The sequence below is a fragment of the Heliangelus exortis genome, chromosome 28 (assembly GCF_036169615.1).
Source record: "Heliangelus exortis chromosome 28, bHelExo1.hap1, whole genome shotgun sequence".
NCBI lineage: Eukaryota > Metazoa > Chordata > Aves > Apodiformes > Trochilidae > Heliangelus > Heliangelus exortis.
This window is the reverse complement of record NC_092449.1, coordinates 1,939,381-1,964,899: the sequence shown is the minus strand read 5'-3', so window position 1 is coordinate 1,964,899 and position 25,519 is coordinate 1,939,381. Positions and strand designations below refer to the sequence as shown.

At 52.3% G+C, this 25,519-nt stretch overlaps 1 protein-coding gene across 3 annotated transcripts in view; it reads right to left on the bottom strand.

Moving 5' to 3' along the window:
* The window catches only part of SH3GL1 (SH3 domain containing GRB2 like 1, endophilin A2), a 35,468-nt gene extending 11,824 nt beyond the window's left edge, over positions 1–23,644 (bottom strand). For all 3 annotated transcript variants that reach the window (XM_071727725.1, XM_071727726.1, XM_071727727.1), the window contains exon 1: positions 23,464–23,644. In XM_071727725.1, the coding sequence (XP_071583826.1) occupies positions 23,464–23,508 (45 nt within the window). In that variant the 5' untranslated portion in view covers positions 23,509–23,644. The remainder of the gene's footprint in view (positions 1–23,463) is intronic.
* Between the last annotated feature and the right edge of the window lie 1,875 nt (positions 23,645–25,519).

Genomic DNA, 25,519 nt, shown 5'->3' with positions numbered 1-25,519 from the left:
GGGGAATGGAGGTGGCAGGAACAGACACATCAAAAAAAGGTGTTCCTGCCCATTCAGGGAGGTTGGAACTAAATGATCTGCAAGGTCCCTTCCAACCCAACCCATTCTATGATTCAATGATGAAAAAGCCAAGGCTCTTTGGTTACACTGCCCCACTCAAAACCCAGGTGCCTCTGATCCTCCCAAAGGATGCTCCTCAGCCAAAGAGAAGCTGAACAGGTCCTTCAGTCATACCACAGGGCTCCAACTCCAAAGCTTGCTGGAAAAAGCAGCAGAATTGTCCCTCAATTCAACTTGGAGCCAAGGTTTCAGTTCCACACACAGCAAAATGCAAACAAACAGGGAAGGACCATGCTGAGCTCACAGCAGCCCAGTGCCAGGACACTCTGGGGTGAGCAGAGCCCCCTCAAAACCCTCACCCACCCCTCCTGCTGGAGGAGCTCGGGGTCTGAAGCATGGGGAATGGGGTTGGATTCTTTGTCAGAGCTCTGCAGTGAAGTTTTCAAACCCAGTTCTGGAGTCTGCATCCTAAGGACACAGAGTTCCTGGAAGGTGTCCAGAGGAGAATCACTCAAATGCTCAGGGGGCTGAGCACCTCCCCTGGGATCCAGGCTGAGGGATTGGGGTTGTTCAGCCTGGAGGAGGCTCCCAGGTGAGCTCAGAGCAACCTCCAATATCTGAAGGGGCTACAAGAAAGCTGGGGGAGGGCTTTGGACACGGGGGGGGAGGGAGAGGACAAGGGAAATGGGTTAAAACTTGGAGAGGGGAGATTTAAGTTGGACTTCAGGAAGAAATTCTTTAAGGGTGGTGAGACCCTGGAACAGGTTGCCCAGAGAAGCTGTGGCTGCCCCATCCCTGGCAGTGTTGAAGGCCCCAGGTTGGATGGGGCTTGGAGCACCCTGGGCTGTGGGAGGTGTCCCTGAACATGGCAGGGGGGTTGGAACAAGATGATCTTTAAGTTCACTTCCAACCCAAACCACTCTATGGTTTCTCCAAGTGTTTCTGATGCCTCTTCCCAAAGCAGCAGCAAGGTGAGAGGTTTTGCCAGCTTTGGGCTGCCTGTGTGAATGGTTCATCAGCTTGCTTCCAAGTATCACTTGGTCTAAAAAAAGACCTCTCCTTCCTAAACCTCACTGTTCAGCTGCCTGAGCTAAAAGAGAATAAATGTCAAATTAAATCCACCTTAAATTGTCCTTCCCTGCAGCCCAAATGGAGAGGAACATCTCCTTCCCAGACCCATGTGCCAAGTGGCAGGGCCTGGGGATGCAGGAGAGATGAATTGGTCAAAAGTAGTTATTATCTTGCCCTAAAGTGACTCAGATCGACAGCAAATGACCTGTAGGGACATTAAAAGTGTTCTAGGAAACAGAAAACTCCCAAGAACTTGAAGCCTGACAGGATTTCTGCTGTTTGTATTGAAAAACTCCAGTTCTGGAGGAACAATACAGGTTTGTTTACTTGGACATCAAATACTTGATTTTATCAAAGTTTTCTTCCTCTGGAACCCTTCTGCTCTCAGGGGGATTCAAAATGGTTCCTTTTTTGAGGCAGAGGGGGGAGAAAAATCCAATTCTGAAGCAGGACGTGCAAAAGAAATGCTTTTTATTTACCAAGAACTACATCTCCAGTGCTTCAGGGATGGATTTGGCAAAGGTGGCACCTCCAGAAACCTCCTTTACCCCTTTCTAGCCCTGGGAAAAGTACAATTACCCGAAGAAATCCCATTCCTACTTCTCTCCACCCAGGGATTTGCAAACAACCCCTCCTGGCAGGGATGTGGGAACTTTAGCACCCTCCCAGAGATGGGAAGGAAGGGAAAAAACTCCAGCTCCTCACTCACAGACTAATTTAATCCTCCTTTTGACATGGAATAAATGCTCCTGCTGCCCTGCTGGGATGGAATAATAAGATTGAGGTTCTCTCCCTGTTGGCTCTAATTAAACAGGGAGGCTTCAGTGCAGGAGGGGAAGGAGGGGACTGTGTGCCACCCACCACAGCCCTGTCCCCACACTCCCCAGTCTGCCAGTCAGGGACACAAAGGGATGCAGATTCCCCCATGGCACCCAGGGGGACCCAGGAGAAGCCCTCACCAGCTCCTTGTTTAACCTTGACCTTGGGTTTCCATGGGAGATTACAAGAAACTTCTGCACTGCCAGGCTCACTGAGCACTGGCCCAGGCTGCCCAGAGGGTGAGTGAATCCCCATCCCTGGAGGGGTTTCCAAGCTGCCTGGATGTGGTGCTGAGAGGGACATGGATTAGCCCTGGGTTTGGTAAAGTTGGCTCAGCTGCCAGACTTATAGAATCATAGAATCATAGAATCATAGAATCCTAGGGGTTGGAAGGGACCTCAAAAGATCATCTAGTCCAACCCCCCCTGCCAGAGCAGGGCCCCCTAGAGTACATCCCCTAGGAACGTGTCCAGGTGGGTTTTGAATGTCTCCAGTGAAGGAGACTCCACAACCCCCCTGGGCAGCCTGTTCCAGGGCTCTGTCACCCTTACAGTAAAAAAATTCTTTCTGATATTCAACTTGAACCTCCTATGCTCCAATTTACACCCATTACCCCTTGTCCTGTCACTGGTCACCACTGAGAAAAGCCTAACTCCATCTCCCTGACACTCACCCCTTACATATTTGAAAACATTGATGAGGTCACCCCTCAGTCTCCTTTTCTCCAAACTAAAGAGACCCAGCTCCCTCAGCCTTTCCTCATAAGGGAGATGTTCCACTCCCTTAATCATCTCAGTAGCTCTGTGCTGGACTCTTTCAAGCACTTCCCTGTCCTTCTTGAACTGAGGGGCCCAGAACTGGACACAATACTCCAGGTGTGGCCTCACCAATGCAGAATAGAGGGGGAGGAGAACCTCTCTTGACCTACTAACCACCCCCTTTCTAATGCACCCCAGGATGCCATTGGCCTTCTTGGCCACAAGGGCACATTGCTGGCTCATGGTCATCCTCTTATCTACCAGGACCCCCAGGTCTCTTTCACTTACACTGCTCTCCAGCAGCTCAGCCCCCAACCTATACTGGGACATCGTGTTGTTCTTCCCCAAATGCAAAACTCTACACTTCCCCTTGTTGAATTTCATCTTGTTCCTCCCTGCCCAACTCTCCAGCCTGTCTAAGTCACTCTCCAGCCTGTCTAAGTCAACTTGATGACTTGATGACAACTGATGGCTTTTCCACCCAGATTAATTCTGTGATTCTGAGCTTTACCCAAGTGGCACGTGGTCCACCTCATGGTGCAAAGTGCCCACGAATGCCATCAAGTGTGTGCTGACCTTTGGGCTCAAGCTGACCAGGAAGCTCCCCCTTTGCTTGCAGGAGGAGAGGAAGGAAACATCCATCCTCACACTGCCTGCAGTGCCCAGCTTGGCTGGAGGCAGCTGGGAGGTGGTGGGTGCAATGCTGCTGCTGCTGCTGCTTCCCAGGAGCTGCTCAGGAGCTTTTTGAGGATGTGGTGACAACTCTTCTGCACTTCTATTCCTTGAACAGCAAGGAAAAGACAGGATACACCTGTCTGCCCCCATGGCTGGAAACCTGACCTCTCACAGAGGCTGTAATCAAGACAGATGTGGGACAGGCAAGACAGGGAAACTTTTGACAAGAGCATGGAGTGATGGGACAAGAGGTGATGGCTTTAAACTGGAAGAGGAGAGATTTGGGTTGGACATTGGGAAGAAATTCTTTGGTGTGAGGGTGCTGAGCCCCTGGCCCAGGTTGCCCAGAGAAGCTGTGGCTGCCCCATCCCTGGCAGTGTTGAAGGTTGGATGGGGCTTGGAGCAGCTTGGGCTGGGGGAGGTGTCCCTGACCATGGCTGGGGTTGGGAATGGAGGAGCTTTAAGGTCCCTTCACACCCAAACCAGTGTGGGATTTGATGATTCCAACTCCTTCACCAAACCCAGGGGCTCAAACACTCTCTCCCAGGCTCACACTGAGGAGCAGCAGGTGGGGAGGTGTCAAAGCTGAGCCCCAGACTCTGCCCTCTGCTTTCTTCAAGCCAGGACAGGGCACACACTAAAGGGTTTGAGCTGAAGTCAGCCCTGCTGCAGTTCCCAGGAGGGAGCAGGAGCTCTGGGCTGCACCCACAGCAGCTGGAGCCAAATCCTTGCTAGAACAAAGATCAGCACAAGGGAACCCAGCTGGGTGGCATCACCCAGCCAGAGGAGGATCTGCTGCAGCTGGGACACCTCTCCTGGCACCCCAACCACCCTGCAGGGGAAGAGAAGCAGCAGAGGGTGCAGGCAGGGTGGGCAGGGATTAACCCCTTGCTCCCCATTAATTAAAGGATCCCAGGAGGTGAAACCTGCCCTAGGTATCTGCAGCCTGAGCTGAGGGCAGGGAGGTGGCTTCCAGAAAGGCTCCAGGTTGGAGCTGAGTGACCATGACCAGGAGACACAGCACCCATCCAGCTGGAGGAGGACAGCAGAGGAGGAGGAGGCCTGGATGGGACAGAGGAATGTTGTGAATTCCCTGCTTACTGCCTGACCCTGAAGAAGAACAAAGAGCTGTAAATATCTTCAGGAATTTGCCATCTGGACAATGTTATGTCCTGGTACCAGGTGCCTCCAGTGGGAATGGGTAGATAAGGTTTTATGTTAATAGAAAGAGCATTTTGAGGTGCAAATTTTAGATCAATCAATAGATATCAGGATACTGTGAAGTGTAGTGAACCACACAAACAATTCTGATTGTGCACAGCACAGACACATTGGTGTCTGTGTCCTCATGTCTTCCATCATCCAGCCTACACCATCCTGCTAATCCCAAGGGATGAAACCTGGTGACTTCTTGCCACCCAGGGGCAGCTCCTGGTCCTGCTTTGTGGCTCCTGCAGCCTCAGTCAGGGAACACCAATCCACCAGGGCTTCCCTTGGCAGGGGTGTGGGAACTGGAGCCATCTGCACCACCCCTTGCCAGTCCCAAGCCACCAGAAGGCTGGACGTGGTGGGAGATGTTCAGAAATAAAAGCACTTTTGTTTAAAGGAGGCTGGCTGAGGGGAGAGGCAGGGATGCTGCGTGGCCAGGAGGGGGAAGGACAGGGGAGGTGAAGAGGGCTCCTTGAGGAATGGCTCTTGGGGAGGAGGGAGGGAGGGAGGGAGGGAAGGCTGTGACTTAGAGCACAAAATCCACCCAGTCCTCCTCCAGCCTCACCATTCCTTCAGCTCATCCACTCAGCTCCACCACAACTTGGGGCAAAGAAAGAAACGGGAGCGTTCCTGCCTTGCCACGTCCCACCAGAGACAGACAGACAGTCAGACAGACAGACAGACAGACAGACAGACAGACAGTCAGACAGGTCTCTGCCTGCCCACACCACCAGGAAACCCACAGACCCCAAAAACCTGGAGAAAGGCACTCAGAGAGCAGGGCTGAGGGGATGCCAGGTCTCCCAACCCAACTGGACCAAACCGAACCGAGCCAACTGTATTTGAAATTAGAGATTTAGACTGGATGTTAGGAAAAAGTTCTTCCCCATGAGGATGGAGGAGAAATGGAACAGGCTGCCCAGGGAGGTGGTTGAGGCCTCACCCCTGGAGATGTTCAAGGTGAGGCTTGAAGAGGCTCTGAGCAACCTGATCTAGGTAGGGGGGGGGGTTGGACTGGATAAGCTTTGGTGGTCTCTTCTAACCCATATTATTCTCTGGTTCTATGATTAAAAAAGGAGATTTTTGTACAGCATGATCAGCAAAATTGAGGATAAATATAGGGGAAAGAGGCCATCAACCAAACTTCCCCCTGGAAGTTTGGAGAACCTGGAAAAGTAGAGGAGAGCAGGGCTGCAGCACAGCCCATCCTGAAGGCCCTCATCTGCCCAAGCCAGGGATGCAGGAGGCACAAGTTGGGGTCACTTTCTGCTAATAAACACCTTTCCTATGGGACTTTTCATGCCTGGCTTTGCAATTCTGCTCTTTACCCTTCAGGTATTTGAAGATGGGAAATGATCCCTAATCCCCACAGCCTCAAACAACCAAAACACCCCAAGAAACCCACAAAAACTAGTATTTTTAAAAAACAAGCTTGCTTCCTTTTTTCCAGAGCAAACACTCAGCCCTATTTATAATACATCCAACATAAGCCAGCTTGGCAACCCAAACAGTTGCCTGCTGTAGAATGAAAACCTTCTCCTGCCTGATGCTGGTGTATCAAAGCTTTCCTCTTCCTCCCTGTCTCTTAGCAGAAAGTTCCCTTTGAGAAATAAATTAAAAAAAAACACCCCAGGGATGAGCAAACAGAGAAGCAGCTCTGGCCTGACCCCCTGCAGCAGGAAAGAGCAAGCCCAGTAGAAAAAAAAAACAGCCCAGAAAAGAATTTTTAAAAGGTGCTGTAAATGTTTAATTTTACATCTAGAAAAGGGCTTGAGGACAAGCCTGGGAGAGACACAGAGAAATAATTAAAAAAAACAAAGGTCAGCTGGGATCACTAGTGCCAAGTTCTAGCCATGCCCAGTGGCACAGAGCATCGACTCATGGAATAGTTTGGGTGGAAAGGGACCTTAAAGCTCATCCAGTCCCAACCCCTTTCCATGTTCAGGGACACCTCCCCCAGCCCAGGGTGCTCCAAGTCCCATCCAACCTGGGGCCTTCAGCACTGCCAGGGATGGGGCAGCCACAGCTTCTCTGGGCAACCTGGGGCTCAGCACCCTCACACCAAAGAATTTCTTCCTAATGTCCAACCTAAATCTCCCCTGTTCAAGTTTTAACCCATCACCCCTCATCCCATTATTTCCTGCCCTTGTCCAAAGTGTCCCCTCCCCAGCTTTTCTGGAGCTTCATCAGGCACTGGGAGGTGCTCTAAGGTCTCCCCATTGCTCCCTTCTCTTCTCCAGGGTGAACACCCCCAACTCTAAGCCTGGCTCCAGTCAGAGCTGCTCCAGCCCTTGGATCATCTCCAGGGCCTCCTCCAGACTCTTTCCAAGTCCTTCCTGTGTTGGAGGCTCCAGAACCAGACACAGATCAGTGGAATGCTCTCTAAAACCTCCATAAAGCTATGGCTGCTGCTCAGGCTCAGCATTTAGTGTGGTTTGGTGTTGTCTTCAGTGGCAGCTTTATCACTGGAGTGTTAAGATGCTGCTCCATGAAGCCAAGGGGACAATTTCCTCCTTAGCTGCTGTGAGTAGGGCTGGGTCCTGGCAGGGCTCCTAAAAAGTCTCAATCAAACTTGCTCTGTTTCCAGAAGTGTGGCCAGGAGGAGCTCAGCAGTGCCTGAAGAACACCCAGAGATCCTCCCCAAGCACCTGCAGAAGCTCCTGGCCTGGGAAGAGGTGTCTGGGTGGCCAACCCTCCCAGATACCTGAGCTCTGACATGCTGCCTTCTCCCCATCAGCACGAAGCATCTCATTAAAAGTTAATTGTCACCTTCCTGGTGCAACCCTTTGGAAATGAAGCAAGACTGGAAGGTGCTGGTCCAACAGCAGACGCCCATGGGGATGAGGAGGATGCAAACATCATGGGGGGGTTTGACACTCTGGGAACATCTCCAGCTCCTGGCCACCAAGGCAGTGAGCAAGAGGGGCTGGGAAGAAAGGATCAGGAAGCACCTCTGGAGATGTTCAAACCCAACTAAGAACTTGGACGCTGCCCACAGCTCACAGTTCTGTCCCTGTTATGGCTGTAGACCTGTGTTCTGGCTCCTTAGAGGCTTTTAAGCTTTTTTTTTTTTTTTAATGAAAACTGGAAGGTACCCTCTCTTAAGGAAGGAGGGTGCTGAGAGGCCGAAGACACCCCAGTTTAAGGAGACTGGCACACCCACAGCAAAGCACACAACACCCTGAGCAACTTCTGACCTACTTTATGGAGAAGAAAACAGGTCCAAGTGTTTTTTGCATGAGCCTTGTAATGAAGAGGAAGGCATCTTCCCTAAGAAATCCTCGTGCTCTGAAGAGCTGGGAGATTGAGACACCCAGCAGCTTCGTGGCCCTTGTGCTGTGCAACCACTGGACCCTCTTAGCCCACCCCAAGAGAGAAGACCAAGTGCTAGAAGATGAAAGAGTACAAGAGGGAGAGATTCCACAGTAGCTCCCCTGTAATCCTGGAGGGAACAGTTTGTGACCTGCTGAGCCACTTGGACCCTCACAGGTCTGTGGGACCAGATGGGATCCACCCCAGGGTGATGAGGGAGCTGGGAAAGAGCTCTCCAATCCCCTCTCCATCATTTATCAACAGTCCTGGCTCACTGGGGAGCTCCCAGATGATTCTAAGTTGGTGAATGTCACAGCAATCCCCAAAAAGGGATGAAAGGAGGACCCAGGAAACTCCAGGCCTGTCAGCCTGACCTCAGTGCCTGACGAGGTTCTGGAGCAGCTCATCCTGGGGGCAATCACACAGCACCTGCAGGATGGACAGGGGATCAGACCCAGCCAGCACGGGGTTAGGAAGGGCAGGTCCTGTCTGACCAACCTGAGCTCCTTTTATCATCAGGTGACTGCCTGGGGGATGAGGGGAAGGCTGTGGATGGAGTCTGGCTGGAATTCAGCAAAGCCTTTGACACCATTCCCATAGGATTCTCCTGGAAAAGCTGTCAGGCCATGGATCAGACAGGAGCACTCTGGGATGGGATGGGAACTGCTGGAGGCCACCAGAGAGTGGTGCTGATCCAATTGGTGTCCCCCAGGGATCAGTGTTGGGCCTAGTGCTGTTTAATATCTTCATTGATGATTTAGATGAGGGGATTGAGTCCATCAGCAGCAAATTCACAGGTGACACCAAGCTGGGGGGAGTGTGGATCAGCTGGAAGGCAGGAGGGCTCTGCAGAGGGACCTGGACAGACTGGAGAGTTGGGCTGATCCCAACGGGATGAGGTTCAACACAACAACCCCATGGGGAGCTCCAGGCTGGGCACAGAGTGGCAGAAAGGGACCTGGGAGTCTGGATTGCCAGGAAGCTGAAGAGGAGCCAGTAGTGTGCCCAGGTGGCCAAGAAGGCCAATGGCATCCTGGGCTGGCTCAGGACCAGCGTGGCCAGCAGGTCCAGGGAAGGGATTCTGCCCCTGTGCTCAGCCCTGGGGAGGCCACAGCTTGAGTCCTGGGTCCAGTTCTGGGCCCCTCAGCTCAGGAAGGAGATTGAGGTGCTGGAGCAGGTCCAGAGAAGAGCAAGGAGGCTGGGAAGGGATCCAGCACAAGTCCTGTGAGGAAGGGCTGAGGGAGCTGGGGGTGTTGAGGCTGGAGAAGAGGAGGCTCAGGGGAGACCTCATCACTCTCTCCAACTCCCTGAAAGGAGGTTGGAGCCAGGGGGGGGTTGGGCTCTTTTCCCAGGCAACTCTCAGCAAGACAAGAGGGCACAAGAGGTCTCAAGTTGTGCCAGGGGAGGTTTAGGTTGGACATTAGAAAGAATTTCTTTCTGGAGAGGGTGATCAGACATTGGAATGGGCTGCCCAGGGAAGGGGTGGATTCTCCATCCCTGGAGATATTTCAAAAGAGCCTGGATGTGGCACTCAGTGCCATGGGCTGGGAACCACGGGGGGAGTGGAGCAAGGGTTGGACTTGAGGATCTCAGAGGTCCTTTCCAACCTGGATGTTTCTGTGAACCCCAGACTGGTTTGGGTGTGAAGGGACCTTAAAGCTCATCCATTCCCACCCCTGCCATGGTCAGGGACACCTCCCACCAGCCCAGGGTGCTCCAAGCCCCATCCAACCTGGGGCCTTCAACACTGCTAGGGATGGGGCAGCCACAGCTTCTCTGGGCAACCTGGGCCAGACCCTGGGTCTCACCACCCTCCCAGCAAACATTTCCCTGCTGTGAAGAGCAGGTCAGTGCCAGAGGGAGCACCCCGAGGTAGCTGTGACTGGGCAGACCCCATCTCATCCCTGCTGGGCTGCAGGACGTGAGTAGAGGATGAGGAACAGGAACCAAAGCTCTCAGCCCCCTGCCCCTTCCAGCAAGGTGTCAGCCCTACCATTGATTCAACCTGTCTTGGGGCTACTGATGCCACCAGCCACCTGATTTGTCTGGTCCCCCTGCTAAATAGCTCCCAGGAGTGTTTTCACTTTGTTAGCCAGCCCTCAACCTTCTCCTGAACCTTCTTGCCTTTATTTTTCCTCTTCCCATCTGCCACCAGAGGGGCCAGTCCCTTGAGAGACTCAGCACCCAAGCTGGTGATGGTGCCAAGGTGCATTCCTAGGTGTTCTGCTGCCTCCAGACATGTGCACCAGGGAAACGTGTCTAGAAACAGACCCAGCTTTCCACCCCCTCACCATCTGAGACCAGGATCCAGCCACTCTCCACCCAACACTGGAGGAATTGCCTTGATTTGGAGGAGGAAGGGCAGCCCAGAACAATGATGAGCTCCTTCCCTTTCCCTCCTGACAAGGCAGAGAAGCCTTCAAAGTGACCTCAGGTTGTGATCTTCTTACTGGGGAACCACAAAGAAAGAGCTGCCATGTGCTAAGGAGGCTTTCTAGGGAGCCACCTCCTCAAAATGCTATGGGATGATTCATCTCCAGCCTGCAGATGGGCTCAGAGGAACAGGGACAACATGAATTAAAAAAAAAACACATCACTTTGGCAGCAGCCAGCAGGTCCTGCTGGCAGAGCTGGGGCCAGAGGACAACACACACACCCACCACACCACCCAGCTGCTGCCTCTTTGCTGGGGGAACTGGGGAGGGACTGGGGTGAGAGCAGCCCTGAGGAAAAGAACTTGGGGGTACCAGTGGATGAGAAGCTCACCATGAGCCCTCAGTGTCCTGAGCTGCACCAAGAGGAGTGTGGCCAGAAGGGTGAGGGAGGGATTCTCCTCCTCTGCTCCACTCTGGTGAGACCCCACTGGAGTCCTGTGTCCCTATTACAGGAGGGACATGTCCAGAGAAGGGCCACGAGGATGATCAGAGCTGGAGCACCTCTCCTGTGAAAACAGACTGAGAGAGTTGGAGAAGAGAAGGAGATCCAGTCCAGAGAGAAGGGTCCACAGAGACCTTCTTGTGGCCTTCCAGTATCTGAAGGGGGCTACAAGAAAGCTGGGGAGGGACTTTTTAGGATCTGGGGTAGTGATAGGACATGGGGGAATGGATAGAAACTAGAGGAGGGGAGATTCAAATTAGATGCTGGGAAAAGGTTATTTACCATGAGGGTGGTGAGACACTGGCACAAGTTGCCCAGAGAGGTGATGGAAGTCTGGAAGTTTTTGAAACCAGGCTGGATGGGGCTCTGAGCAACCTGATGTAGTGGGAGGTGTCCCTGCCCATGGCAGGGGGGTGGAACTGGATGATTTAAAGATCCCTTCCAACCCTGCCAATTCTATAACTCCTCAACCCCCCTCCTCATGTTTATTATTTCACACCCTGTCTGGGATCCCTGTTTAGGAGGCTCTGTGCTCTTCAAGAGACCTCTTCCAGCAGGAGGCAGCCAGACGTTCCTTCCCTCCCTCAGTATTGCCTGGGTGAATGCTGAACCATCCTGCTGGAAGGGCACAAGGCTGCCTGAAAATCAGACTCACCCAGAAGGAGAAAGGTTTCAAAATGCAGCTCTCCCCATGGGGAGAAGCTGGAAATATTCGTGCTGAAAGGAAGGCAACACCTCCCAACAGCTAGCAACAGCCATTTGCATCAGAAATGTTTGCTCCTATTATTAGTTCCTCCTCACATGCTCTGTACCAAGTGAGACATCATTTCTATTCAGCTGGAAAAAAAAAACCACAAACCAACAAAATATAATTGGGTCAAGTTAACAGGGAAAACAAAAAATGCATAATGAAGAAAAGTAGCATCTCTCCTCTCACTGTCCTCCTCCTCCTCACCCACTTCCAGTCCCCACAGCCACCCAGAGGAAGCCCTCCCTCCTCTCCAGCAAGGGAAAACGTGGAATATTTGCCTTGTGGAATATATCCACATTTCCTGCCCATCCTCCTGACCTCCTCTCTGGGAAGAGCCTCCAAGTGAATCACAGGCTGACTCCTGCAGAGCTGCTGAGCCATCACTCCCCAGCAACCCCACCCGACCTCTGCAGACCCAGGGGAAAAAAGAGATGGAGCTGAAACTGCTGGTTTCAAACTTGCAGAGAGGAGATTTAGGTTAGACATGAGGAAGAAAATCTTTAATTTGAGGGTGTCTAGTGGAACAGTAGGCAGTGTCTCCAGTGTCTACTAGAACAGGTTGCCCAGAGAAGCTGTGGCTGCCCCATCCCTGGCAGTGTTGAAGGCTCCAGGTTGGATGGGGCTTGGAGCACCCTGGGCTGGTGGGAGGTGTCCCTGCCCATGCAGGGGGGTTGGAACTGGATGATCTACAAGGTCCCTTCCAACCCAAACCATCCTATGATCCCTGCTCCTGTGCAAAGCAATACAGATGAAAAAACCCCTCCCTGGGGCTCCTGACACCAACTGGCATCACCCAGAGGAAAAAAAAAAAAACAAAAAAACTCAGCAACAGAGCCTGGAGACTTGAAAGAACCTGAGAATGAGGCAGAAGAACCTCCAGATTTGCAGTGACAAGACCAAACCAGGCTGATGAGACACACACAGAGCAATTACCTAAAAGGTTTGGTCCCAGTTTTGGGTGGCAGACGGTGTTAATGAGCTCAGAGAAGAGCCCAGGTGAGCTTCCAGGCAGGTTTGCAGGCAGAAGGGAGATAAAAAAACCTGCTGAGGCTCAGGCAGCAGCTCTGCTCCATCAAAAGGAAGGCAAAACCCCCTCATCCTGGCTGGGAGAGGGTAACAGGAGCTGCATGCAGAGCACATTCAACATCGACAGCGTGGGCCAAGTGAAAACTCAGTGAGATCTCAATGTACACAAACATCAAAGCAGGAGAGAAAGCAGTGAGAACTTTATAAACACACATTTTCCTTGTTAGTTTGAATACTAGGAAGGGCTTTGTGCCTATCAGACCAGAGCACAGCATCCTAAGGGGAAGGAGAGAGGGAAGGAGGGATAAAACATCCCTGAGACTGCTGGGGGCAACCCAGGAACAGGTGTTGGACCAGCTCAAACTCCAAGAGTTTAAACTCTTGCTTCTCCAAGAGTTCTGTATGGGGCCTTCCCCACCTCCAGCCCATGCAAGATGGTGCCAAACCCATTTTTTTACAGAATCACAGAATTGTTCTGGTTGGAAAAGCCCTTTCAGATCATCCAGCCCAACCATGAACCCAACTCTACTGAGTCCAGGGCTAAACCCTGTCCCTCAGCACCCATCCATCCACAGCTTTGAAAGCCCTCCAGGGATGGGGATGGCAACCAGCTGCCCAGGCAGCCTGGGCCAGGGTTTAATGCCCCTTGGAGTGAAGAAGTTTCACCCAGTATCTCATCTAAACCTCCCCTGGCACAACCTGAGGATGTTTTTTCTTGTCCTGTTGCTTGTTATTAAGGAGATCAACCACCCCCTCCTCACTCCAGGGAGTTGCAGGGAGCTTACTGTGCATCACCAACACTTGCCAATAATCATTTCAGAAGGGTTTAAATGGGAAAAAAAGACCCAAACCATCCCTTTGCAGTTTGCTTTTGCTCTGGGGATGACTCTCTGGCTGCATGGCCAGAGCAAGAGGTGTGCCAGGAACTGGGGCAGCTGATGTTTCCATGCTGTTATCCCTGCTGAGAACAGGCACATGAAGAAAAAAAAAAAAAAACCAAAACGGAGACTCCCTGGGACTTTGAAATTCACCCAGCACAATCAGGAGGAGCTTTCTGATGGGAACAGACACACCAACATCTGGTGCTCCAGATTTGTGCCCCCTTCCCCAAGTGATCCCCAGCCCACGTGCACTGACACGTGGCAGAAAGGAGCAAGATGATTCCTACAGGCTCCACCACAGAGAGGTTACAGTGGAGATAAGCAGGGAGGGAATAAAAAAAGAACAACAAAAAAAAAACCCTTTTGGGTGCAGAACCCAGCACCTTCTGACACAGCAGATTTGCTTTGTGAGTAAATAATTTCTCAGCATATTTCCACCTCTTTCATCATGGTGGTGGCAAGGTTGGGGTTGAACACAACCAGTCCTGCAAAGCCAAAATGGATTTGGTCAAGAAATTGGTCAATAGAGCCACTAAAATGCTGGGAGGGTTGAGCAGTTCCCTGAGAAGCCAGGCTGAGGGACTGGGGTTGTTCAGCTCCCAGGTGAGCTCAGAGCAACCTCCAATATCTGAAGGGGCTACAAGAAAGCTGGGGGAGGGCTTTGGACACGGGGGGTAGGGACAGGACAAGGGAAATGGGTTAAAACTTGGAGAGGGGAGATTTAAGTTGGACTTTAGGAAGAAATTCTTTAAGGGTGGTGAGACCTTGGAACAGGTTGGCCAAGGAAGCTGTGGCTGCCCCATCCCTGGCAGTGTTGAAGGTTGGATGGGGCTTGGAGCACCCTGGGCTGGTGGGAGGTGTCCCTGATCATGGCAGGGGGGGGGACTGGATGAGCTTTAGGGTCCCTTCCAACCCAACTCAACTCATTCCATGATTCTAATAAATTGTCACTGGTGAATAAGTCTGGGCCAACAAGAAGATCCAGCCTGGGTTTGAAGCTCAAGGGTGAACTAGGAAGCATGTTCTCAATTAGAAAAAGCCCCTGAAAGCTTGATTCAAGCAAATTTTTTTCTTCTGCCTGAAAGACAAAATTCCCTTATGGAGAGACACTCAACTTCTAGTGACACCCTCATGAACTTTATTACTTGTCAGTTAATACGAGATGGGAAGGTTCTAAAATTCCTGGTGGCTTGAAAAGGAAAAAAAAAAAGAAATACCAGTTCTATTAACAAGCTCACGACACATGCCCCAGGCTCCAGGGTTTTCTTGGAAGCAGGAGCAGCCCAGACACCCTTTTGGTGGACTCTGCAGGAGAAGCAGCAGGACAGGTCTAGGACCTCAGGAGGATCATGTCATGGGATCATCCAGGATGGAAAAGACCTCTAAGGACATCAAGCCCAACCATCACTGATGAAAGGGATGAGGAAGAGGAGACTCTTAGAAACAAAATAATAATTAAAAAAAATAATAATTATTGCTTTTCTAGCAGCCAGGAGAGGCCAAGAGGGGCTGGATCTTGCACTGAGCCAGGTGCTTGAGAGAAGCTGGGCAATACTGAGGGGGATTCCCAGCTGGACCCTTACCCCCCACCCCAACCCAGAGAAGATCCCTGAGGAAAGGCTGGGACAGAGCCATGGCACAGGGGGAGATGACAACAGCACAGGGGGACCCAGGCATGGCATGAAGGGGACATGGCCTGGGGAGGACACAGCTCAGGAGGGAGCAGAGGTGCAGATCATGTCCCCTGGGCTGCCAGGAGCTGCAGCTCCGTGTCCCCATCAGAGCAGTGAAAAAGTGGGCAAGGAGGGAGCAGAGCAACCCCCAGTTCTCAGGAGAAGGTGTTGAGATGGAACCCAGCCATCCTGCATTAGGGACTGGTTTTGTTTCTAGCCTTTTCGGGCATCCTGTGTGGGAGCAGCTACTGAAAAGACCAGAAATAAAATAAATTTCTGTATTTTATCAGTGTTGCCTTCTCCAGGAGGGACTGCAACGTCAACACAGGCTGCAGCAGTCTTGTCATAACCCCTCACACCCCCTGCACACAAATTCCCTCCCAGAGGAGCATCAAGGCTGCAGTTTGGATTTTTTTTCCTGCAGTCAGGGGTGGGAGGAGCTGCCAGTTTTAGCACCCAGGGTTTAGCTGGGGCCACGAGCCCTGGCAAAAGGGACTGGCATATGCTGGGATTGGGGAGAAGGAAAAACAACCACAAAAAAATAAATATGCTAAAGAAATGAATCAGCTTTTACCAGCCAGCCTGCCTGATCTCATCCCTAGTTTGCTCTTTCCCAGGAGGGAAGTACTGGGGAGGAGAAGGGGAAGGAAGGATTTCCTTCCACTGCATCCAGAAATCATCCCCCTCAGCACTTCCAAAAGTTCACTCCTAACCCATATAAATAATAACAAATAATAAATAAATAATAAATAAATTATTAATAAATAAAAATAAATAATAATATATAATAATAAAAATAAATAATAACATAAATATATAAAGAATAATAATATAATTAATAATAATAATTAAATAAATAAACAGCTAATTCTAGCCAGACAGCCCCAAGGTAAGGATCACCACACCAGGAGGGATGAGGAGCACTCCTAAGGCCACACAATCCCAGTCACCTCCCCTTCTCCTGTCCCCAACGTGGGACAACACTTTCCCTGGTGGAGATGAGAAAGAAGGGGAGAAAACAGAGCCAGGCACAGAGAGCTGGAGTTTTCCATCTTTGTTTTCTGTCTTTGCCTTCCCAAGAATCCAAGTTCTCACTACTATGGGAGCCCAGTGGCTGTGGAAGCAATCTTAAAAAGGGAATTAAAAAGCCAAGTTCAAGTGACTGCTGTGGAGACCCGAGACACAGGCAGGCTGGAGAATGCTCAGAAAAGGCAAAACTTGCTCCCACAATGATTAACCAGTGCACAACATCACCAACAAATCATGCAAGGAAAGGAGAGGGAGTTGATAAGAAAACATCCCCCATGTTGTCACTGGAGCTGGATACAACAGCTCTCTCAGCCACTGTCACCACCCAGGCCAGAGGTGACATGAGCCCCGTCCCCTTAACCCAGAGCTTTGCCCAGAGGACATCCCCCCCCCCTCCTCCTCCTCCTCTTTTTCACCCATCAGAGGTGGATCTGTCAACACTGGGCACCCAAACACCCATCTCAGTGGCAGCAAAGTGCTCAGGGCCTGGGGTGACCATGGCAAACCCCAGCTGGCAGCTGCCACCCTGTGCCCTGCAAATCCTCAGGAGCAGATTAGGACAGAGAGATAAACCAGGGACCTGCAGGGGACTCCAGCCCTGGTTAATATTAATGGAGAGCAGGCCAGGTGCTGTGGGAGGGAAGGTTGGGCTGGCAGGAATCAGCAGAAGCTCTGACTCCCTGCTCCAAAATCCCGTTTTGAGATAAGGAACTTGGATCCTGACAGTGCCAACAAACTCCTCAGGAATTACCTGCTCATCACAGCACCTGATCCTGCAGCACAACCACCACCCTGGCACAACAGCCAAGAGCTCCTCCTGGCATCTCCTCCTGCTCCCAGCACCTCCCTCCTGTTCCTAACATCTCCTCCTGTTCCTGGCATCTCCTCCTGTTCCTCACATCTCCTCCTGTTCCTCACATCTCCCTCCTGTTCCTAACATCTCCCTCCTGTTCCTAACATCTCCTCCTGTTCCTAACATCTCCTCCTGTTCCTAACATCTCCCTCCTGTTCCTAACATCTCCCTCCTGTTCCTAACATCTCCCTCCTGTTCCTAACATCTCCCTCCTGTTCCTAACATCTCCTCCTGTTCCTAACATCTCCTCCTGTTCCTAACATCTCCCTCCTGTTCCTAACATCTCCCTCCTGTTCCTAACATCTCCTCCTGTTCCTAACATCTCCTCCTGTTCCTAACATCTCCTCCTGTTCCTAACATCTCCCTCCTGTTCCTAACATCTCCTCCTGTTCCTGGCATCTCCTCCTGTTCCTGGCATCTCCTCCTGTTCCTAACATCTCCTCCTGTTCCTAACATCTCCCTCCTGCTCCTAACTTCTCCCTCCTGTTCCTAACATCTCCCTCCTGTTCCTAACATCTCCTGTTCCTGGCATCTCCTCCTGTTCCTAACATCTCCCTCCTCCTCCTAACATCTCCCTCCTGTTCCTAACATCTCCCTCCTGTTCCTAACATCTCCCTCCTGCTCCTAACATCTCCTCCTGTTCCTAACATCTCCTCCTGTTCCTAACATCTCCCTCCTGTTCCTAACATCTCCTCCTGTTCCTAACATCTCCTCCTGTTCCTAACATCTCCTCCTGTTCCTAACATCTCCTCCTGTTCCTAACATCTCCCTCCTGCTCCTAACTTCTCCCTCCTGTTCCTAACATCTCCCTCCTGTTCCTAACATCTCCTGTTCCTGGCATCTCCTCCTGTTCCTAACATCTCCCTCCTCCTCCTAACATCTCCCTCCTGTTCCTAACATCTCCTCCTGTTCCTAACATCTCCCTCCTGCTCCTAACATCTCCCTCCTGTTCCTAACATCTCCCTCCTGCTCCTAACATCTCCTCCTGTTCCTAACATCTCCTCCTGTTCCTGGCATCTCCTCCTGTTCCTAACATCTCCCTCCTGCTCCTAACTTCTCCCTCCTGTTCCTAACATCTCCCTCCTGTTCCTAACATCTCCTGTTCCTGGCATCTCCTCCTGTTCCTAACATCTCCCTCCTCCTCCTAACATCTCCCTCCTGTTCCTAACATCTCCTCCTGTTCCTAACATCTCCTGTTCCTAACATCTCCTCCTGTTCCTAACATCTCCCTCCTGCTCCTAACATCTCCCTCCTGTTCCTAACATCTCCTCCTGCTCCTGGCATCTCCTCCTGCTCCCAGCACCTCCCTCCTGCTCCTCACACCCTACCACAGAGGACAGAAGCCACCTCACACACCAGTGGTGCTGCACAGGCACGGAAAAATCCACCAGAACAGCTCAAAAAGAACATGTGAACCCAAAATAGCACCTCAAGCCCTCCTGGGGTGCTCTGGGTGCTCTCCTGGGTGAAGTCTGAACCCCAGTCCACCAGCAAGGGCTTCTGCAGGACCTGGTTGAAGATGTCCCTGCTCATGGCTGGGGGTTGGACCTTCCACAATTTGAACTCCAGGAGTCCAAGTTGGAGCAAAAAATGTGCAGAGGAACTTGGGGTGTGTCTCAGTGTCCACCAGAGCAGAAGAAAGCCAAAGGGCAGGCAGAAAAAAAAACCAAACCCAACATCTGCAGCAAGACAAGCTCTGCCCAGAGAAAAGTTTTCCATGTGGAAGGTTATCCTGCAGACTCTGCACTTCCCTTTTCCCTGCCTGCAGGAGCTCCTGTACTGCACAGCACATCTGGGATATCCGGAGAAACCCAACTGTGTGAGGATCAACAGCAGGGAGTGGGGAGGCAGCTTGTGGCTACAGGAGAATGCCCCAGAGAGCCAGATGCTACAAGGGTTGACTTATCCTCAAAAGCAAAAAAAAAAAAAAAAATATAAAAGGTGGGTGTTAAAAGGTATAAAATGGGAAAGGGAGGGGGGAAAAAAACACACGTTTGAAAGCACAGTGCAAAGATGCCACAGAAAGAGAAAGAAAGTGTCAGCCTGGGAAGGAGCAAGTGACCATGATGAGCAATAAAAAAAAAAAAGTATCAGCCCTGGGAGCAGATCCCTCACCCCACAGCACCAGGGCTGCAGGAAGGAGCTCTTGGGGCTTGGAAAACAGAAGGAGCTGGAACCGCCTGGTCCTGCCAGGCCAAAGCATCTGTTGGAGGATCCAGAGCACATCCCAGGTCAGGCAGAAGCAAGAGGCAGCTGTTCAGCTTCAAAAATACCTTCAGAAGCCTTGAGAGCAGTCAGCAAGCTCAGGAGAAATGATGCATGCCAAGGGCTTGCTAGTTGTAATTACAACTTGCCCCATGGAAAATGGGTTTTGCAACCCACAGGAGGAGGAGGAGCTGCCCCTTGTCTCAGGCACAGCAGGACACAAGCCACCACTCACTGCCCAGGTTCAAATCCCAGCATCCCAGACTGGTTTGAGTGGGAAGACACCTCCTGATCACCAGTGCCACCCCTGTCCTGTTCAGGGACACCTCCCACAGCCCAAGGCAGCCCAAGGTGCTCCAAGCCCCATCCAACCTGGGGCCTTCAACACTGCCAGGGATGGGGCAGCCACAGCTTCTCTGGGCAACCTGGGCCAGGGGCTCAGCACCCTCACACCAAAGAATTTCTTCCTAATGTCCAACCTCAATCTTCCTGTTCCCAGTTTAAAGCCATCACCCCTCATCCTATCACTCCCTGCCCTTGTCCAAAATCGCTCCCCAGTTTCCTTTTCCCTTCTCAGAAGCCCAGGCAGGCCTGGCAGGGTTCAGGTTGGGACCACACAGGTTTGGGGGGGGTGTTCATCCCCTTGGGGGTGACAGCAGCACCCAGGGCTGGATGCCAGCCCCATTTCAGAAAGCAGAGCTGCCTTCCCTGCTTTGGGCTGAGTCTGCTCCATGAGCTGGACCCCTGCCATCAGAACCATTCCTTGTGTCCCCAAAAGATCTCTGTTGTACCTAAAGCACTCAAAGAGTATTTGGTCACCAGATGAGCAGTGGCTGCCCTGAGTCCTGCCCATCTTTGCTGGTTGACTTGTTGTGACAAATCCTATTGCTTGCAGAGAAGAACAAAACACAGGGCTGGAGCCCTTCTGCTGGGGTTGTTGCAGAGAAGGCTTCAGGGAGACCTTAGAGCACCTTCCAGGGGCTCCAGGAAAGCTGGGGAGGGACTGTGCTGCTCCTCCCACCATGCACAACCCTGGCAGGACAGTCCTGCTGTCCCCAAGGGAGGGGACACATTTGCCAACCCCCTATCACCCCAGCATTGCCACCACCCTTGGGCTTGTCCCTTCAAGCCAGCAGCTGATAAACCTGCACAGTGCCAGGCAGGGCTGAGGCTGCAAGTAGTGCAAGTAGTGCAAGTAGTGACAAATCAACTTATCACTGATCAGGGGAGGGTTTGGTTTGGAAGGGACCTTAAAGAACATCCAGTCCCAACCCTGGGACACCTCCCTCCAAGCCCCATCCAACCTGGGGCCTTCAACACTGCCAGGGATGGGGCAGCCACAGCTTCTCTGGGCAGCCAGGGGCTCACACCTAAAACACCCTATTTGCCCCAAAAAGGGCACCAGCAGTCGCCCCACTCGTGCAGCAGGTTTGACCCAGAAGTCGACAGAATGTTTTGTAGGCTGTGAGGAACCCTCCCTGTCTGCACAAACAGCAAATGGTGCAAATGAAGCCACTTCTGCTCCACAAAGTGTCTGCAAATTCCTGATGGATCAAAACTGGATCCAGGAACTGATGGTCCCGATCCCATAGGAGGGACTTCCCACCCCTGGAGCTGGAAGCTGCTGCTGCCATTTCTCCTCCTTCCTTTTGTGTGGATTTTTATTGTTGTTGTTGTTCTTTTTTGTAACAGAACATTTTGCTGTGAACTAGCAGAACCTGTTCCAGAAGCAGAGGCAGAACTGCTCACCATCTGCAGCGTTTGCCAGTGTGACTTTTTGATTTATTTATGATTTATTTTCACACCCGTGTGTGTCTGTGTTTCCTTTTTGCAGGACAATCTCTGGACTGTCTGATGCCTGTGGGCTAACAGGAATCAGACAACAGAAGCCCACAAGCCAAAACCTGGTGCCTCTGGCTACCAAGAAGCCTGAACTGGACCCCCTGGAGTACAGGGGTGGGGTGTCCCTCAAAATCCACTATCCTGGCAGTGCTGAGGTCCTTGCAGAGCTCAGTCCTGGCTGTGTTCTCCTTCAATTAACAACAGCCGTGGAATGAAACGTAGCATTTGAGGAAAGATCTTCCACATGTTTGGTTTGGGCAGCATCCGAGAGTTTTAAGGCAGCCAAAGAAACAAAACAAAACAAACCAAGAACTAATCCTCCACTCTCCTTCAGCCAAGGGGCAGCTGAGGAGCGGGACCGGGAGAGGGAAAGGGAAGGAGGGTGGAAAGGGGAGAGAGAAAAAGACAGAAAAATGCCAAGCTGGAACCAGTCACTCCCAGTGAAAGCATCTCCAAAGCACAGGGACCCCCCTCCCCAGGGCACTGCAAAGGGGGCAGCAGCACCTCCAAACTGTCCCTGCAACACACACCACTTGACACTGGGGTCAAAAACCTCCCAGCAGACCTGGCTTCTGCAGATGCAATCAGCTCTGCAAACCTGCTGGCAACCAGGACCACAGAATAGCTCACCACACAGCTCCAAACACACAGGAGGCAGCTGCAAATCCACCTCATCTCCCACTTTTAATACGTCTGAGAAACACAGCCCCAGTGCTGAGTGACGTGCACACAGGCACGAGGAGAGAACGGGCCACCAAGTCTGCCTGTTGGGCAAGTTACTTCTCCCTGGACAGCTGCCTTGGGTTTAATTTTTGGTTTTAATTTTTTTTTTTTATTTTTAAAGACACTTGTAACAAAAAAAAAAAACACCAAAACCCAAACCCAACCCACCAAAGCCCCCCTATATGATTTAATTTATAACAAATCCCCCACCAAAATAAAGTTTCATCAGGTGGGTAAATGATTTTAGACACATTCTGCTCCTGCCTCACCCACAAACCTTCACCTCTAATTGCCCCACGACACCCCCACACCAGCAAAATCATCCTCCACCAAATTTGCAGCACACCAGTTCCCTGTGGAAGTCATAAAAAAGCCCCAGCAATTCTCTCCACTTCCTCCCCCCCAACCCACACCGGGATTTGTGAGGAAGGGGGTGGGGAAGGACTTGAGGAATCTGCTCTTTTGCTTGGTTGCTTCAGCAAAATGCATTTTTGTCAAGAGGGCCAAGAAAGGAGGCAAGAGATGGAGCAAAAGCTCTTAAGGGGGTCTAAAGTTTGTTCTTGGAAACCGAGGCTCGCACAAAATTAAGGAGAAATTCCAAAAAGGAGCAGAAAAGCCACGAGCAAGGGGGGAAGTGGAGGAGATTTGCGATTGCTGAATCGTTCTAAAAATACCCTGAAATATCACGACTTCGTTTGCAAGCAGCAGGAAGGATAATTGAGTCCCGGAGAGGGGGGGGGGGGGGGAAGGGGGGGTTTGTGTGTCAGGAACTTCCACCCCTCACGCTGAGGCTGAGGACAAAGCGTTAATAAACCCCATCAGGAGAAGATTTCCACCACTCTGTGGGGAAAAAGCTGCAGCCCCACTGTGACTTGAGGACGGTGTAAAATCCCTCTTTTACCATCAGGCACGACGGGCTCAATTTCGGCTCGAAAAAACCGCAACAACCAAAACAACGGCACGTCTGACAAATTCCTTTTTTTTTTGTTTTTTTTTGTTTTTTTTCCGACGGCGTTTCCCGGGGGGGGGCCAACTCTCCCCAAATCCGGGAAGCAGGAGCCACCCGAGGTCGGGCTGCAGCTGCACGGCTGCTTTTCCAAGGGTTTTATATCCCCAAAATCATCCCGGAGCTGCTGAGAAACTCGGCGGGTTCTCCAGGTGCATCCCGGACCCGCAGGGCTGGGGCTGGATTTATCCCCCCCGCCGCAGCCAGAGAACATTTTTAGGAATTTTGGGGAGAGCTGTGACACCCCCTGGACCCCGGGTACGGCTGACACCGGAATTTGGGACGGGTCCCCCCAGCAGCCCCGCTCCCCGGTACGGGACCGGCCCTGGGGGGGTTGGGGTTTGGGGACCGGCCCCAAAATGTCCCGAAGGGGTTGGGGGACATCCCGGGGGTTCTGTGGTTCTGGGACCCGCTCCCAACCCGGTCAAAGGCCGGCCCTGCCCCCGCTACGGCCCGGGGGCACCGTGGGGATGGGAGGGGGGGGGGGGGGGGCACCGGAGAACCGGGCGCTGGCAAAAGGTGAGAAACGGGGACACGGAGCGGGACACCGAGGGGGAATAAGAGCCAGGGATCAGGGCACTGCCGGCCGGCCCAGGCAGCGGCGAAGGGTGGGGGGGTCACGAAAGCGGAGCGGCGGACGTTAGGACGGGCAGGACAGGCCGGTAACCCCCGTCGAGTCCCCCGGTGCCTCACCTGGGTGGCTTTGTAGAACTGCTTCTTCAGCCCCGCCACCGACATGGTGCCGCCTGCGCCGAGGAACGCCTGTGGCGGCGGGACACCACGCAGAGCCGGCGGGACACCACGCACAACCCGGCCCCGCCGATGCCGCCGCCAGGAAGCGCCCGCCCGACCCCTCCCCTCCCCCGCCCCGGCCCCGGCGCCGCCACCGGCACCACCGAGAGCCGCCCGCCCACCGGCCAGAGCGCCGCGCGGCCCGCCACGTGGTGCTGCAGCGCCCCCTGCCGGCGGGGAGGGGCATCACGGGGGGAAGTGGCGGGGAGGGGGCAAGGAGGGAGCCGGGGGGGTGAGGGGGAACCGGGCAAAACTCCTGAGGTTCGGTAAGGGCTGAATTTGGGCCAGGGGAACCCCAAAGAACGGTACTCAGCCCTGGGGAGGCCACAGCTTGAGTCCTGGGTCCAGTTCTGGGCCCCTCAGCTCAGGAAGGAGATTGAGGTGCTGGAGCAGGTCCAGAGAAGAGCAAGGAGGCTGTGAAGGGATCCAGCACAAGTCCTGTGAGGAAGGGCTGAGGGAGCTGGGGGTGTTGAGGCTGGAGAAGAGGAGGCTCAGGGGAGGCCTCATCACTCTCTCCAACTCCCTGAAAGGAGGTTGGAGCCAGGGGGGGGTTGGGCTCTTTTCCCAGGCAACTCTCAGCAAGACAAGAGGGCACAAGAGGTCTCAAGTTGTGCCAGGGGAGGTTTAGGTTGGACATTAGAAAGAATTTCTTTCTGGAGAGGGTGATCAGCCATTGGAATGGGCTGCCCAGGGAAGGGGTGGATTCTCCAGCCCTGGAGATATTTCCAAAGAGCCTGGATGTGGCACTCAGTGCCATGGGCTGGGAACCACGGGGGGAGTGGAGCAAGGGTTGGACTTGATGAGCTCTGAGGTCCCTTCCAACCCAGCCCATCCTATGATTCTGTGATTCTATGAACGGTACAGGGGGTGAGAGCAGCAGCCCTGAGGAAAAGGCCTCGGGGGTACCAGTGGGTGAGAAGCTCCCTCTGAGCCCTCAGTGTGTGCTTGAGGCCCGGGGAAGCGCCCGCGTCAGGGGCTCCATCAGCAGAACCGAGGCCAGCGGGGGGAAGGAGGGGATTTCCCTCCTCTGCTTCGTGGTGAGACCTCACCTGGAGCTCTGTGGGTCCAGTTTGGAAAGCCCTGGAGTATTTTGTGTCCAGTTTGGAAGCCCCTGTTAAAGGAGAGTCATGGAGGAACTGGTGTGTCCAGAGAAGGGCCAGGAGGATGGTGAGGAGGCCACAGCACCTCTCTGGTGAAGGCAGACTGAGACTTGGGCTTCATCCCTCCCATTTTTTTCCAATTTTCAGCTCCAGAATTCCAAATGGCTTCACCTGGCTCCCAAAGGCAAAGAGGGACCACTGGAAATTCCTGTCAGGCCTCCCCCCACCCCATGAGGAACTTTAACCACAGCAGCACCACCAGTCAGGCTCCAGCTTTTCTTTGGTACCTAAAACCTCAGCCATTCAGCCCTCACTCCATCTCCTATTTTTTATTTTTGCCTATTTCGACTCCAAAATTCCGAGCAAAGGGACTGAATTCACTACAAATGCTGAACAAAGTGTGTTTTCCTGAAAAAAAAAAAAAAAAAGAGGGATACCATGCTGTGACACTTTGAAACTGTAAAGCAACTGATGTGAATATTGTTCTGGCATTCTCTGTTACGTGGAAGGATGCTACAGGAGGCAAGCAATGTCTCTGAGCTACCAGCTTCCCTTTGCTGTTAATCTTCCTCAGGAGCAGCAGATCCAGACCACAGAAGTGGCAGGAACAGGTCTCTCATCAAAAAGCAGTGAACAGAAATTCTGCTTTTGTGACTGAAGTGTCTTTAAAGGGATATTTTATAGTTTTTTTTTTACTTCTGACCTTCATCCCAAATGCTTCCTCCATATTTCCTGAGAAAGGAAGAGTGGTATCAATCTGTAACACGTTCAAATGATAAAAGAAGTGGATGTGATTATTATTCTGGCTTTTCCTTTTGTGTGGGAGGATGTTACAAGGGTTAAGAAGTGTCTTTGAG